The sequence below is a fragment of the Meleagris gallopavo genome, chromosome 1 (genome assembly GCF_905368555.1).
Source record: "Meleagris gallopavo chromosome 1, MGAL_WU_HG_1.1, whole genome shotgun sequence".
NCBI lineage: Eukaryota > Metazoa > Chordata > Aves > Galliformes > Phasianidae > Meleagris > Meleagris gallopavo.
The window spans coordinates 33,122,025-33,138,665 of NC_139404.1; the positions used below are offsets into that span (position 1 = coordinate 33,122,025).

At 39.4% G+C, this 16,641-nt stretch overlaps 1 protein-coding gene across 3 annotated transcripts in view; it reads left to right on the top strand.

The window, feature by feature from the left end:
• Nucleotides 1-16,641, top strand: part of SRGAP1 (SLIT-ROBO Rho GTPase activating protein 1) — a 138,634-nt gene that overhangs the window by 103,300 nt on the left and 18,693 nt on the right. For 2 of the 3 annotated variants that reach the window (XM_085220324.1, XM_031553497.2), the window contains exons 11-15: nt 1,448-1,475; nt 3,093-3,195; nt 7,143-7,203; nt 7,353-7,430; nt 8,876-9,010. In XM_085220324.1, coding sequence (XP_085076450.1) covers nt 1,448-1,475; nt 3,093-3,195; nt 7,143-7,203; nt 7,353-7,430; nt 8,876-9,010 — 405 coding nt within the window. Of the gene's footprint in view, nt 1-1,447; nt 1,476-3,092; nt 3,196-3,702; nt 3,737-7,142; nt 7,204-7,352; nt 7,431-8,875; nt 9,011-16,641 lie in introns of all 3 variants that reach the window. The other variant, XM_085220331.1, reaches the window with a different exon arrangement.

Genomic DNA, 16,641 nt, shown 5'->3' on the forward strand with positions numbered 1-16,641 from the left:
ACTTACTCTTTGTGGTGCTTTCAGTGGATCCCCAGCCTTCTGGTATCGCAGAATATATTTTCAGTAGAAAATTGTACCATACAATATGTGAGTTGCACAGGACATTGCCACATAGCAATATTATTTTTTGTATATCACCAATTTTCATTCTTTGTGCAGTCTAGGGAGCTTTTTTGGTGTCACTTTCAAACTGAGCAGTGACCTTAGACCTATAGTCCCAGAGATGCTCAGAGTGATTTTCTGAGTCAGTATAGTTACATGTAGTTCTACTAGCTCCATAGGTGTTTAATTCTTTCTTCTCTGGTATCTGTTATTTAAACTTGTCAATATTGATTTTAATTTGCCATTGTATGTCTTCTTCATGATTAAACCCCTCTGAAGAACTTCACAGTTTGGTCAGGACGTGATACAAAAGTTACCTCATAACTTTATTATGTTATCTCATAATCTTTTGCCTCCTTAGCTGCTGTGATCTCTCTTAGACACTACTAAATGTGTTCCGTAAGTGGCCATGATTGGAAGGCTTGATTAAATGACAGTTACATTTCTGTCATGATAAAAATAGACTATTTAATTCAATCCCATTTCCTTTTTCTTCACTAGTTTCTTGATGAGCCATTTTATTTTGCCTTTCAATCCATGGCTGTGTAGTTACTTCAGTAGCTTCTCCTGAAGAAATTGATTAGAGAACTTACAAATAAATTAATTACAGTGATTCTCCTTTGTCTGGTATTAAACTGATGACAATCTCCCTTGGGGAAAACTAGACTGGTGGAACGTACCTTATCATGACCTTCCTTCTGTTTGATTATTTTGCTTGCCATTATCTTACATTTGCATGGAGCACATGCCTAACTTACTGATCTGTTGTTCTACAAAGCTTAAACCTTTCTGGAGTACAGTATTTGCTTTTGTACTATTCTGTGCGATTGTCACAGTTCTTACGTCTATATTGCATGTCCTGGTGATAGCACTGTATTTTTTTCCCAGAGTATACAAATGAAAGAGAGTAAAGGCTTTCAGCAGCAAGCCACTGATAAACAGAGCTCTCTATTTTCAACACTGAACAAGTTCAGACACAAAGCGTAGCAGGAGGTATAATCTAATATTGGCACAGCTCTATCTCCATACTGATTTAGCCACAAAAACACATGAGCATAAGCAACATGTGTTGGTTGGAGTTTTGCTTCAAATTATTTACAGTATCAAATGATCCTTTAATCTGTGGGCAGGCTTCTTAGTTGTTGGTAACGTGTTTGTATTCTAAATCTAACTCTGGAGATGGTAGATAATTACATTGTCTGTTAATTGTATAATTGTTTATCTTTAGCTGTTAATATGAAAGTTGGGGTTAAAAACTATTTGTCAAGCATAATTTAGATGCAAAAAGCTAAAAATCTACCTAAAACATGCAAATAATTGTTTCCTGCTTATTGAACTTTTCTAGGTCACAGGGCTGAATATATGACAACAAGGTAAGACATTTTTATTTAACTAGATTTACAGAGCTACAAATGGAAAACAAAGAAATTATAAATCTTAGAGCAATTTCCTACTGATGTATAACATTATTATTGTTACCTAAACTGTGTGCAGGTACTGTGTGTTTTAACATACAACGTTTTCTGTTCCCACATGCTGATGGATTAAGGACTGCCTGTTCATCTTCCCTATTCTTGTGAGCTGCCTATGCCAGTGTCAAGGGTGGAAGAAGCAGGGAAATCACTGAAAATATTTGTGTATTGGGAAACATGTTAAGTTTGTGAGTTGGAGGGGAATATTTGTTGCTAGGAAAAAGTGTTGATTAAGATGCTCATCTCAGAAGAAACTGATACAGACATGTATTTAGGGGATAGGCCACATCTGTGGTAACTTACCTCAGGAGTACAGGAGTACATGATTACCTCAGTATCCATGTATGTGATGCTTAAGAGGGCCTATATATTCCCAGAAGAGAAGGGAGGCCATGTTAGGTCTCCCTTCTTTGTGCAGCACATACTTTTTCCATTGTGTAATGCCACACCTGTGAGGCTGCCTCCAGACATAAACACAGACAGGCACGTTACAGCCCCCAGGGCTATCAGGCTGTGGGGGGCAATGGCAACTGTTAGGGTTTGCAGCTGCCACTTGCCTGTATCACGGCTGCGAGCACCACCTTTCCCAACCCTGTGAGAGTAGGAACTTCCAGCCCAGCCTATCTGATCTTATTCTTCCTTGCCCTTCTCAGTTATTCCAGCCATGGTCAGTTTTTGCTTCCCAAACAGGAGAGGCATTGCCACTGCCCCTCTTCTTGAATTAAAAAAAAAAAACAAAAAAACACCAACAACAAAAGTTTTGTCCACTGCTAAAAAGTTTGGATGCAGCTCTTGCTTTGTATTTGCCCAGACCATTTGGTTTTATATAATTTCTTCTGCCTGGTCCCCAGTATTCCTGGAGACATCTCAACAGACTCCAGACCTCCTTTCTTCCCACTGATCTGTGCCCATTGTAGCTCCATCAGCTGGATTCACCTTTCTTCCATAGATGTCTTCAGCTGAAAAGCAGTGACAAATTGGAGTACTCTCCAAAGATGTTGGTGGTTGAATGTCGAAGTCTAAAGGTGTTTAATCTTACTGACTGTAGTTGAAGATACAGACAGTTTGGTCTTGAAGCGTCATAGGATTGTGCTCAGCAGCTTGAAGTTGAAAGTGAAGCTTCTCCAGCATGAAGCAACTTTCCTGCTTGAGGTGCTTAGAGTGCCTTCTGTTCTGCCGTGGCTGGCAGGATGAATTCCAGTAGTGCTGTAGATGTCATAGATGACAGCAACAAGAAATGGCTGTTCCACTTGTACAGTGTTTGGAATAAATGTATGTGGTGCAACTTCAAAGCGGGGATTGATAAAGAATGGCAATATTTATGCATAAGCAATGCATTGTTAATGGAGGTGTTCTTCACATGTTACAGTTAAATTTGTTGGAAAATCTGTACCTGATAATTACTTTGTTTATTTCTCCCTTCACAATACTCTGTTGTTATTACTGAGTTTACAGACATTTCATTTTATTGTTTGACTTAATTCTACCTTGCACAGTAATCATATTCCCTTCCCTTAGGCCTCCAAATCTTCCCCCTAAGCCCCAGAAACACAGGAGGTCCAGACCCCGATCACAGTATAGTGCTAAGTTGTTTAATGGTGATTTGGAGTCATTCATTAAGGTACTGGCACCAGCCACTGGAGTGGCTGATCTCAACACTCCTTACTATAATGGTCACAGCCTCATGTGAGCTGAGGCAGATCATTATGTGTAAGTCTGTCCTGGGGCTCTTATCTTTCCCAGTTGATCAATATAATACTTCCTGAAGTCAGAGGGAAAGAGGAGGATTAATTACTCAACCTTAGTCTTCCTACGATTTTGTTAATCAAGTAGGGATAGTATTGACAGCTTGGTTTTATTAGGAAACATAGCATCATGTAGAAGATAGAATTTAGTGGTGTAACTCACACTTAGCACAGTTTCTAGCTTGCCATTTTAGTTAGATTCAGTATTCAAAGTCTGCAAAGAAGCAGTATTAGCCTGGGTTTCATATCCAGCTTTTGATTTCCTGTGACTTTAGGAATTTATTATATTGTGTGAAATTATGATCACCACTATTCTGGATCTTGTACCTTTGCTGTAATTACTATCTTCTTTTTCATACTTTTATTTCTAATAATGCTTCTAGCCGAGGCCGAAGGAACTCTCACGCAAGACATCAGGTATAGTTCTGGTGAAAAGAGAACCATCTCTGCCTCACTGTTGGGCTTCATTCACCCTTGGCTCAAAATTAGTTCTTTCACTAAACTGAAGGGAAAAGTTTGCATTAAGAAACGTTGTTAAAGTACAGCAGGCAAAACTGAACCATGGCTTAACTCTGCGGAGTGATTGTAGCCTTAGATGAGGATATTCCCTCTTCATTAACAAGCACTTACCCCTCCCAATTAGTTTGTGGTTTTGGACAATAGCTGACAGGGCAAAAAGAAAGCCAGCTTAAAAAAAATTTGTAGCAATATATTCATAAACACAGTGAAAAGAATTCCTGACTGCAAGCTCTGTGAACTGAGTTAGAATGTTACGTGATTTTTTTTCTTCCTCCACAGTGCAGTTAGCAGAATATTTTTCAGAGCTAACTCTGTGCTGGTGGCACTGTAACTGTTTAGCTGCCAGTCTCAGTGCAACTATGTGGAAAAACTGTTACTGTTATATGAGTGGTGGCAAAGACTGTCAGGAAATCTTCACATGGTGCAAAAGATTAATATCACACAATGTTTCTTGCTCAAGAAAGTAAGCAAAGAAACAGAAACTCCCACAGCAGAAAGCTGCTGGATTAGAGAAGAACAGAGGAAATTAGGAGAATGTCAGCGGTTTACGGGCTGGTTTGGCCCGGTTCCGTGACTAGCGGGGCAGAGGGATCCGTGGATCTGCACCTCTGGAAAAGGGATACAAGGGACCCCAAAATAATTGAAAACAGCAGCAATGATCTGAGGTGAAACAAACTAATTTACTAAATATAGTATCAGCAAAATACAAAGAGAGAGAGAGAGTGTATCTGAAAGGTGGATAGGCCTCACCACAACGCTGAGGTGAGAAGTGCAGTCCAGTTGAGCCGATGAAGAAAAGCAGAGAAGAGCAGACATAGAAGCGCAGGCGAAGAAGAGAGCATCAGGTGACCTTGCCAGGAGTTATATCTCCTCGCTGACCGCAAAGCCCCCTGGGGAAATGTAGCTCTTCTTCTCCTCCGGAGAGGCACCTGGAACTTGAGCATCAGCAGTCAAACCCCCAGTGCATAACATGATGTTATGATGTGGAATACTGATAACCAAAAAAAAATCATAAAACCATGACAGAGAAATGCTGTCCTGTCATTTTCCCTCATGCTGAAGAGGGTTACACTACATGCAGTGTGGGTGACAGAGCTTACTTGCAAGCGGAGAGAGTTCTACAGTTTGTCTTTCAAAAACTATGTAGCCTCATGACACATTTGGCAGTGTGGGAGTTAGCCCAATTGTTTTTTGTTACTTTTTGTATCATAAGATACAATAATTAGTCTCAAATGTATATTCGCTGACTGCGCACATCAGATCAAACTGGCAGCAATAGGAGGGTCACACTGTTCTTGACATTTCACCAACTCAGATTGCTGCTTCATATCTTTTCCCTGTCATTGGATCCAAAACCTTAAGATCTTGCTTTGATACTTAAAGGAATTCCTTCACTACAAAGTTGTGTGTGGTTCTGTACCAGATTCTCCACAAATGAGTATGAAAGTAATTTTTTATTTGTAATTTCTTACTGCAAACATTATCTTTTCAGAGGCTTTACATTCATTGCATGAACCAGTGTACTAACAGGAGATACGGGTGCATGTTGCGCATGTTTTCTAATACTCTGCTTTTTTGGAGGACTAGAGTCCTTGATGTTCGTGAAGATTACAGTATTTCTGGTTTAGCAATTGACTTGTTCCATGTCTTTTTATTCAACTCTTACTGAGTCATGAGACCTCTCAAAAAGAAAGTGCTCATCCAGACATTATTGGTTCTTGGCTAGCCAGTTTTGCTAGGCTTTGATTTAAAAGACAAACAAGCCACAACCGAAATCGTGAAATTACTGTTACACTCTTTGTTGAGGCCCACTAAAACAATATGTAGGACACAGAAAACCAAGAGTTAGGTTGTCTCAGGAAGTGCTTATTTTGTTGCTTCAGTGTGTGTTATTTTTCAGTCATTTTTTTCTAGCACTTGACTTTTTGTCTACTTGAGCTCAATTCATAAACTTCCCTTTAGTGTAATTTAGTATGAAAATATGAAGGACTAGTTTGTAAGAGGAAATGTGTATTCTGAGTTACAGGTTTTGAATTCATGGTTTTGTAATACAGACTGCTTTTATTCTAAACTTACAAATGAATTAGTCAATTCCCTCAGTGCTTGCGTATTTGAAGTTCGTTTGGAAAGAAAAATTATAGCTCTTAAGACAAGAATTTTGAAGGTACTTATTACTTATGAAATAGTAATTTTTCCAGCATAAGCACTAACTTTTCTAAATAATTGTTAATCATATGATTCATAACTCTAATAGATATCTGGTGACTTGTAGTCATTAAAGTGCATTGAGTAAGACATCCATGTTTTAAGGTGCCAAAACACACAACTAAAGGACTATGACAGTTCTTTTGGAAAACAAGCAGTTTAAAGGAAAAAGACAGTTCACTGAAAGTTGGTCTATAGTGATCTTCTTCTCCCCCTACCACCACAAGCATTTCTTCACCTTTTTTTTAAATCATCTCTGTTAAATTGAAAATGTGCATCTAAATTGGCTGTTCTATGATGGCTGAGACCAATAGCTCTGATCCATGAGCTCTGCCAGCTGAAAGTGGTAAGACGTAGGCCCTTCCCTATTCCCCGATCGTGCTGAAGAGGCAGCTGGGCACTGTGCTTGGCTGAAAGTGGCTTCAGTTCACCATCCTGTGTATTACCAGGTACTTTGTGTAGCCAGAAATAGCGTGCAGATCATCCACTGTATTTTAGGGTACACGGATCAGGAGTGAGTCAGGAAGGAGACAGCCACTATCCCATGCAGAGTCATTGTGACTCTTCTCCAATAACTTTTTTAATAGTCTAACAGGTCCTGTTCACGATCATAACTTTTAGCCAAAGAGAAAGCACCTCCAGGAATTAGGCCCTGTATCATTAGACCTATGTAAGACTTTCTCCATCAGATAAAAAAAAGATAGGTTAAATGAGTGCAGAATCTTCATCATGAAGTATTCTTCTTAGTAACAAACTTCTAAAAAGGCAAATTCACTGCTTTAGCTCATTTTGCTTCAAAAATCTAAACCAGATGCGTGAGCTTAGATGTCACTGTAGTGTTAGCCAAATAAAATGGCAGAGGCAGCGACTGAAGTCTATGGTTTTCCTGTTTCATTGATTTTCATTAAGAACCGTAATCCTTTCTCTTCACCTGTTCCTTTCCATCCCTCCCTGAATGGTATTTTTGTATGTATTTTTTTGACAGCACTGTGTGTCATCTGGGTTGAGGAAAAAGAAATCTTTTTCTCGTTTAGTCCAGAGAAGGGAATTTTCCTTTTTCAAATCTGCAGTGTACTTTTTCTCCTCTTATTTTTACCAGGATTCAGGACAAGTCATTCCTCTCATCGTGGAAAGCTGTATCAGATTTATCAACTTATATGGTAAGCACTGAAATATGTTAAGTTACTTGACTTACTGAACCTTTGAATGTATCTTTCCCATAAAACATTTGATTTGTTTTAAAAATAGGGATGAAAACTGTTTAAAAAGTAGATTCATTTCTCACCACTGTCTCCTGTCTTTGCTGCAGGTCTTCAGCATCAGGGAATTTTTAGAGTGTCTGGTTCCCAGGTGGAGGTGAATGATATTAAAAATTCATTTGAGAGAGGTAATTGCATTTTTGTTTATTCAAGCACTCTAGTGTCTGATATGTAAAGGTCTTTTAAATTCTAATTACTTTCCTGACCATTTAAGCAGTTTGTATGCACTTTGTGTACTGCTCCTAAAACTTAGCACCATCATAAGGTGAAGTGTAATGATGACATGAACGTGATTTTCCCCCAGTTGTCCCAGGAGCTTGAGGTAGGTTTTGTTAAGGTAAAAAGCAAGGAATAGTTAGTCTTTATTTTAAAGGTTCTTAAAAAGGAAATATTATGTTTTTAATTAGATTCAAGAGACTACTTAAAGCAACTTGAGAATGATGCTACTTGATCTTCTGGAATATAAGTGCTTAAGTTTCTACCCCCTGTGCCAAAGTGACATCACTATCAAGGCACATACAGGTCAATGCAAATGAGTCATTCCATTTTCAGTTTTTGATCCTGAAGGAATCTTCAGCCCCAGAGGAAGAATTATGGGAAATACAACAGGAAGTAAAAATAGATTTTTTGCACATGGATGGCTTGCAGCAGCAAGTTTAGGATTCACAGGAGATAGAGTCCAACAATCCCTAATTGTGTTAACACTAGTTACAATTTTATCTCTTTTTAGTCTTCTCTTTTCTTGTGTTTTGGAAGCTGCTTGTTTTTTTCATTTTCTAGAAGAACCTTTTACAGATCATGTGCTAATAAGAAAACCCTTGGGGCAGTCAATCTTATGACTAGAAGCATGGAAGAATACACACAATATTTTTCTCCGTGGTGTTAGTTGCATATCTTGTTACACTTGATCTGGTCCTTGAAAAAATACACAAATAAGCTGTTTTTATCTGTGAAGTAGAGGCAGATTCTCCTATTTGCCCACTCCTGCATATGCCCTATTTTTCACTGCTTCTCCTAGGTAGTGTTATTCTGGAAGGTGCATACATTCTACAGTGTTTCAGAATAAAGTCTGAGTTTTCAGAATTAAGCATAGTTCAGTCATGGGCCTTAGAGTTTCAGTTTCCATGCAGTGCTTTCACCAAATGGTTCCATAAATTCCTGAACATTTTAATTTTTCAGAATTAAGACAAATTCGCAATTTGAAGAATTATCTAATTCCATTTTTTTTACGTAAGCTCTCAAAAAATAGTCTGAGAAACCTTATTCAGTTAAGCACATACAGTGTTTTTAATTTACTAATTGTAGATAACAACATGTCCACAAATGCCTGGTAGGAAGTTCAGGATCTAAGAGATTGCTGGGTTCTGTACTGTAAAGGAAGTTTTATTTAAGCTGACATTTTCAGTTTAATCATAGCCTCGGATTTCTAAGCCAGTGTTTATTATTTTGCATGCTTGCATTGCCACCTCCCACGTAGTAAAAACAACAAGAAAAATGTCATTCATTTATTAAAATGCTTCATGAAAAAATGCTCCTACATGCATATTTTAATTCACTTTATTTACTTTTTAAGGTGAAAATCCTTTGGCAGATGACCAAAGTAACCATGACATTAATTCAGTTGCTGGAGTACTGAAGCTCTATTTCCGAGGGCTGGAAAATCCTGTCTTTCCTAAGGAAAGATTTAATGATCTTATTTCTTGTATCAGTAAGTAGAAATCTGTTTATTTCTTAACATAATTTTGTTTTCATATATACAACAGCAGAATGAAAAAAGACCAAACTTCACAGTTCTTTTCTCAATTTGTTTGCCGTCTGTAGCAGTCTGGGTCAGCTATTAGTCATACTTGCAGCTGTGGTTGTTCCATATTTCCAGGGGGATTAATGTACAGTACAACTCTTTGTTTAATAGGGAAGGAAGAAAATCTTCTGGTGTACAGGAGATAGTTAAATTTATAAGCATTATTATTTTCTTCTATGCACTGAGGCAGATGGAGGGGGATGAAGTCATGACTGTGCAAACAGAATATGTTACTTTTCACAGAGGTTTTCATGCCCTGCAGCTTGGGGTCGGTGCTGGTGAATAAGTAACAAACCGCTCAGCATTGTGTGGTTCTGGACCTTTGTTGTGCTCAGCTTACAAGCCCAGATCCAACTATCTGGAAAACCATTCAGTGCAAGAACAGGGGAAAGCAGCTGAATGTTGTGTGCAGAAGGGCCCAGTCCACCTTCCAACTCACAGAGTTGTCAAGCTGTAATGGGATGCCCAAGAAGAGGAGCGTGTTAGCCTGCGTGCTGCTGGTGTTCATAGCTGGATGCTGAGAGCTTGTAGTAATTTAGGAATTAGTCAGTGGATGGCTGATTTGCTTTGGCATGCACAAAGCCTTTTCCAATTCACAGATCCCTGCAGATATTCAGGAGGTGTGAGGCCCAGCCAACCATCAGTAGGCTTACTGTTCCCTGTGGGTCCATTAGAAGTAGTCAGAGCAGTCCACACTGTGTGGGGAACTTTCTTCTCTGAACCCTTCCTTTGTAAACTGCTTGCTTCAGCCAAATGAAGCCAATGGACAGTTTCACAGGTAATGAGGGCTAGTCCTTTGAGGATATTAATTAGGACAGGCTCTCTGAACTGTGTTATTTTGGCAAAAAAGACAGTCAGTAGTTAGGACAGCACCGATGTGTGCACAGTGTCCTGGACTGGCCAGCAGATGGGCTGTTCTGCCTTGTGCCAGAGGGAACCCTACATGTGCAGTTTCCTTCCCACTTAGGGAGGATTGCAGTAATTCAGCCTGGAGGTTATGAAATATATGGATTGCTGGGATCAGGTCTGTGTGCAAAGTTTTGTTTTTTGTCAGACAGATCTGCACAGTTTTCAGCAGTTTAACAGTCTGATTCCCCCCTAAGGAGGATGCTGAGAGAGCCACCATCTCTTTAGAAAGCATAATCTTTGTCCTGCCTGAGCTTAGCTTTATCTGACTGCAGTGTTACAGGCCAGAAAATGTCCGTAAGTCATAGAAATTGAAATTTAAAGTGGGATCGTTTTGACTGAGTGATTTTCTGCATGACAGGGATGATGGAACTTCACCTACTAATTCTGTGCAGATTTCCATAACTTCTGGATGAATTAAAGCATGTCTGCTGGAAAAATGTATTGGTTTAATAGCTTCAGTTGACTGAAAATGTACCACATTAGTGGATAAGCTGTTCAGATTGTTAATCGCTTTCATCGTCAAACATTTGCACAAGATCTCCTTTTCAGAATTTCTGCTTTCAGATTCTGTCCACTGGATCTCCTTATGACTTCATCATTTTTACTAAACATTAAGAAAAATAGGGATGACAGTTCTTATATGTGAAGATACTATATGCATTATTATATGGAGTAAAGTAAGTGCAATTGCACTCCTCTGTGTTGAAGAGCTTTGAATAGAAACTTAAAATTCGAAGTATTATTCAGCTTGCAAAGATTACAGAAGTGAAGTATTTAGAAGATGGAAAAATATCTGCCAGAATCGGTTGTTTAAATTAATTATGAGAAACCTGGGAGGCTTCAGAGAAATTCCATTCTCCATTGATGTTTCTGAAGACAGGATAGGATATGTAGAAGGAGATCAGAAGTTCAGCAGACTGAGCGTGTGTACATGGCATCTTTGCAGTTGGGGGTGATTCACCAACCTCTTACCAATTCTGAGAGTGATCAAGTTCAGTTATCTTAGAGTGATCTTCTGTTATCAAGAATTTTGAGAAAAGTAACAGTGAATATAGACTTCAGCGTTAGGCCTTGGTTTCTTGGAGGAGGTCAGACTATTACGTGTTTATGGAATTGGATTGTTTTCAACCAGGAATTAACAACCTTTTTATTTAACTAGTAGGAATCATGCAGCAGAGCTTAGTTTTGATTAATTTTGAACAAACTCACTGCTTTTCCCATTAGTGGGATCGTTACTGGGGAAGAATGTTGCCATCTGATCCTGGCTTAGACCAGCCTGTTCTCTGAGGCATCTTATCAAAACAAGATGTGATGTTGTGGTTTAACCCAGCCAGTTCCTGAGCAGTGGCTGACCCCAGCCAACTCCCTACAGTTCTTGAAGGTTTTTTTCACACAAGGAACATCCCTTTAGCCAGTTGGGTCAGCTGTCCTGGTTCTGTCCCTTTCCAGCTCCTCGTGCCCGTTCAGCCCCCTCGCTGGCAGAGTAGTACAAGAAGTACATGAAGTTGAAAAGTCCTTGGTTCTGTTCAGCAAAAACTAAAACGTTGCTGTGTTATCAACATTGTTTTTCTCCCAAAGCTAAAATACAATATTGTACTGGATACCATGAAGGAAAAAAAAAAAAAAAAAACAAAAAAAAAAACTGTCTCAGCTGAAACCAGGACACTAGCTGAATAGTTCTGCTGGATTTGACTTGTACTATTGCTCTTGCAGAAGATAGGAATTTTCTTTATGATAATGTTTGCCAAGTGTTCTTGGCAGCTTTTGAAGGAAGACAGATATCTACAAAAGTATGATTTTGTTGTTGTTTGATTTTGTTGTTGTTTCCTCAGGGTTATCTTTAGGGGCACTCTGAAATAACACGCCGTTGCCTCCCTTCATTGAAGGAGAAGACTTAAGATTGGAATTTGGCTGAAAGAAAGGGATTTTGTTTTTGAACATCGTGGGGTGGTTTTATTTGTGTTGTCACAGTGGGAGTCTTGAATTTGATGAGAGAAAAAAACAGCTCTTGTGCCTTGTATCCACAGCCAGCGCAGGGTCACACACTGGGAATAGCGAGCTGTGTGTCTGCATCTTCTGATTATCTGAGAGAAGCTCAGGGTGGAGAGTCTTTACAGCTGTGTACCTAGTCTGTGTGCCTTGTTAGGTGGTGCACTACTTTCAGGGAATTAGATGCTTTTCATTTGGAAAAAAAAGAAACATTTCAGGATACACTAACCTGTCACCATTTAGCTTAAATGGAACCTATGTAGCACATCATATTAGAAACTGTCTGTCTCTAAGACCCTTTCTATTGCTGTCCTTCAGCGTTGATACTTCATATGTCTTGCAGTAAAGAAGACAGTCTAGGCGAGAATTTTTCTCCCACTTGAGATTTGGAAGCTGTTGTAGTTGCATTAGTTTCTTTTTCTGTAACCTTGTAGCCCTAATATCCATAACAGTTCCATCACATACTAAGTGTCTTGTCCTTCATGTTGGTGGGAGCAGGGCCAGATTCTGTTTCTTCCGTGAGAACAGAAGTTTATGTAACTTCTTTAGATCACAATTGAGTGTGTAAAGTCCAGAAAGCTTTCACATTTTTATTTAAGAAATGTTCTTAGTACTTACTGTGTTTGCTTTCTGATGAACAGTGAGAAAAGGATTAAGCATTAACTTGTTTTCAAATAATTTTTCGAAGCAAATGCCAATATGTTTTTGTTAATTAGTGGCAGAATTTGTTGTAAGAGTTGGGAGGGAGAAAAACAAATCAATGAAGTTAATGTTCATGTAAAATTTTAAAAGGGCAGAATGTCACGCATTCTATATGGAAATGTGATGTTGCCATGAAAAAACCCTTGAATCTGAGGTACTTACTTATGGATGTCAAGCATAATTGAGGTTACAGCTGCAAAATGAACCTTTCCTCAGTACAGCCACTGAGGAATTCCTTTGCATCTATGCATACATTTTCAAATGAAATAGAGCATTGTGATTTAATGGTTTCCCTTTTGGAAATACATTGAAAGCAGAGCAAAATGACTGGCTTTTAGGGCAATTTGTATTAATTAGACTCATGAGAATGGTGTTTTTCTGTTTGGGTTTATGGATCATTTAAGTAAAATTGCATCCAAACTCTAACTTCTCAGCAAACAAGAAAGTTAGGATAGAACATAATGATTCCTTTTTATTATGGGCCATAATTCTGCGTTGTTAGCAAAAGAAGTGGCTACTATTACTCAGAGCAGCACTCAACAATCCAGCAGGTAAAATACAGTGGTGGGCAAGGGTGAAGAGTTGTGCTGTACCTCTCTTCTGCCCTTTTCTGAAAATAGATTGGGCCAAGCAAGCAAAGTATTTGTAAGAGGAGTTCTGCATAGGCAGAGGATGTTGAAGCTGTGTGGAAGACTGGCCATAATTCACTACTTAAGGACTACAGTTCCTTTGCTGGAATGAATTTTTATACTTGTGAATTATAGTTGACATCTGCATACATAACTGTGCAGTGTGGCGGCACGCTCATCTCAGCTGCCCAGACAGTGCAGCTTCTGCTCAGGTCATTATAGTTCTGGATTTCATCTCCTGTGTCCTAAATTGGATGCACTACAATGCCAGGATGATGAAAACTTTTTCCTTCTAGTGTGTATCATTTTGATCCTTTGCAGCCAGCAAGGTGCATTTAGCTCCAGACGTGATCGTTATGTATGCATATTATTCACTGCTTTTCCAGAGTATCACTTAAAAAGTAAAAAACTATGCTATGAATTGTCAGCTTTTCCTGAAAAATATTCAACCAAGTGACAACAGCTGTTTTCTTCACCAAGTGACAGTGGATGCCCTTGTGTTTGTTTTCCTATAATGCCTTCTGAAAGAGATTTGAAAGAGCTGTAAATGGCATTGCTGAATTAATGCATACATACCTTTGAGTTGGATTGGATTTATCTACTGAAGTGGAAAGGTGCACAAATTGTGAAGTTCAGCACTAATGCATATTCATGTAGACTACTTGTCAGCTGCAAATTGACCATAAAAACTACATCTGCAAGTGTAACTCAGCCCCATTTGATGTTCAGTGGATATGTAAAATAAGCATCAGCATTCAATCTGTTAAAGTAGCTGCCATTCTAATTAGTGGGAGACCCCCACACAGAGCTACTGCACTGATTTTTGTTCTTCAAACCAGTGGTTCTAAAGGTGAGAGATGTCTTATGTTACCACTGATGGCTTTCTTCTTCTCCCTTTGTGGTGACCTTACCTGTGAAATATGCTTAGCTTGCACAGCAGTGGCAATTAGGTTAGCACAATTCATTCATTGCTAACACTAGTCTTTGCCTCCCATATGTTCTAGTCAGTATCTTCCTTTTGCAAAATGTTTGCATTTCTTTTGTTACTACTGAGATTGGCCCAGGAAGTATATCAACAGAGTGTGATAGAAGAGCACAAACCAGAATCCATAGTTTGGTTTCTGAGCTCTGACTGTTCCCAAAGCTTGAAGTTCTCTCTGTTGAACATTTCACCACTAGTGAAGGAGAGGTCACATGTAGGACCATGACCGGGAAATGAGTGGTGCTTTTGTAACATCTTTAACTAAACTAGGATGATAAAGGCATGTGGCCAAATGGCCCAGAGGATTTGGGAAACACCAGCAATTGCTGTCTTGCAAAACCCTTTTATTTTTCATCACCAAAGCACTGAACTTATATATTCATTATTTATATATATGTTATGTATATTTCTCCTCTCTTACGCTTCTTACTCTCTTCTGAGGCTGATAATTCACTTCTGGCCTGTTTCACTTTAATGTCTGCCTTTGCAAAAAATTCATTGTGAGTTGCCAGATGGCTAAAATGTATTATTTCTTAAAAAAGAGAAAAGTGTGCATTCACTGACTCTGCAATAAGCAAAGGTGACACCACCTCTCTAAAACAGACACCAGTGTTTTATCTGTCGTGGAGGTCAAAAATCACACCTTCTATGTAAGTCTTGGATTGCTAGGATTTGTGCCTATCTCATGCCATTGAGAAGTGCTCCTTTGCTTGTGGCTGACAAAGAGGCAGCTGGCTGATAATCTGTTTCATTTCTGCAGTGACGTTGGTATGCTGGATTTGTTCTGGCTGTGGGTTTGATCCTCATAGCTTAGACAGTCAGGGGGCAGGTGTGTCAGTCAGTCAAGAGCTCCAGAAGTTTTGTTCTGCTCTGAGGCACAGGAACTAGTAAATAAATGACCATCTGTATTTTTTGTTTTTACCTAGTGGTAATCTTGATATGATGTTGATATTCGTGTGTTGTTCACACAGATTTCTCTTTCCTGCCATAGTTAGACAAATCTTTTTAGTTCTCAGTATGTTTGTCCTTGCCGGAAGCTTATTCCATTCTCTGTTTTTGAAAATTAGAGTCTTATCATATAATTAGAGTAACAAATCAGTTTTCACATTCTCTGATTCCATTTTCCATTAATGCAACTAATTGCAGTATTTGAACAAGTTGTGTAGAATCAGTATTTCAGTTTTCTTAGTTAAAAAATGGGCAGTAGGTCACTGAGTGCTGAACTGAGGATAATTACAGTTCTTTAAAATCAGACTGATGAAGAAGGCCTCCAACAGAAGCACCATGGGAGGGAAAGCACAGTGGCATGTGTGCTTCAGTACTGGAAAAATGGTGTTAATATGCTTTGGTATTAGCACTGCCAGTGGTTCCTTGCAGCTGCCAGATTGTGGCCTGGATGACCATTTGGTCCTCAGGTTCTCATTAGCAACACGGCCAGAGGCGATAAGGCAATGCTTCCTCTTTCCTCTGCAGCAGAGCTGCAAATTCTTTTTTCCTGAATGCAGAAGGAGCTCTGTGTATTCAGTCCTTCTTTCTGACATATCCAAACACTCACGCACTTTGACACAGGGGCAGCTCTAAAATTTGGTTCCTCACTCAAAAGCAGCACGCAAATACATGATGTTACTAGATATCTCATTTATACCAAATCAGTGCTTAGAAGGACAAACAAACCCTTTGAAATCACGTGGAAAGCATGCAAACTTACCACTTGGCAGTGGTTTGGATTCTCAATAAAGAGGCTTTCATGGAAGCTGGGGCTGGGTTACCAGGAAGGAATTAGAAATACTCACATTTCAGCCTGTGTGATAAAGTTTTTAACAGCTTCATTGCAAAGGAGACCTCCTGGTACCAGCAATGCCCCTGGTAGGGCAACTGAGGTAGCTCAGCACATGACCACACATCCAAATTCTCTGTGCCTCCTCTGCCTTGTCTGTGCTGACTGTAGAGACTAGTTCCTGGCCCATACATCCTCTAAACTATGTCTGGGAAGAGCTCGGAGGAGTTGCAGTTGACAGAGACCGGGAGGTTTCTATGCAGTACCTGCATGCCAGCATTCAGGATCATGCCCCATCTTGGTTTTAGTTTCCTAGATTTAACAAAGCTATTGCACCCACGTTGGCAGCACACGGCTGGAAGGAGCCACCGGACCCACCTGGGAGTCAGGCCAGTGCATTTCTCAGTTCAGTGCTGATTTGAATTCATTGTTAACTGAACCTGGTTCAGGGCAGGTCTCCAGAACTTGTTGGAAGAAGCAGAACCACAGCACAAAGCCTTACCAAGTAAAGCCTTTGATGCAGAAAAGAGATCCTGGCTATGTTACATCT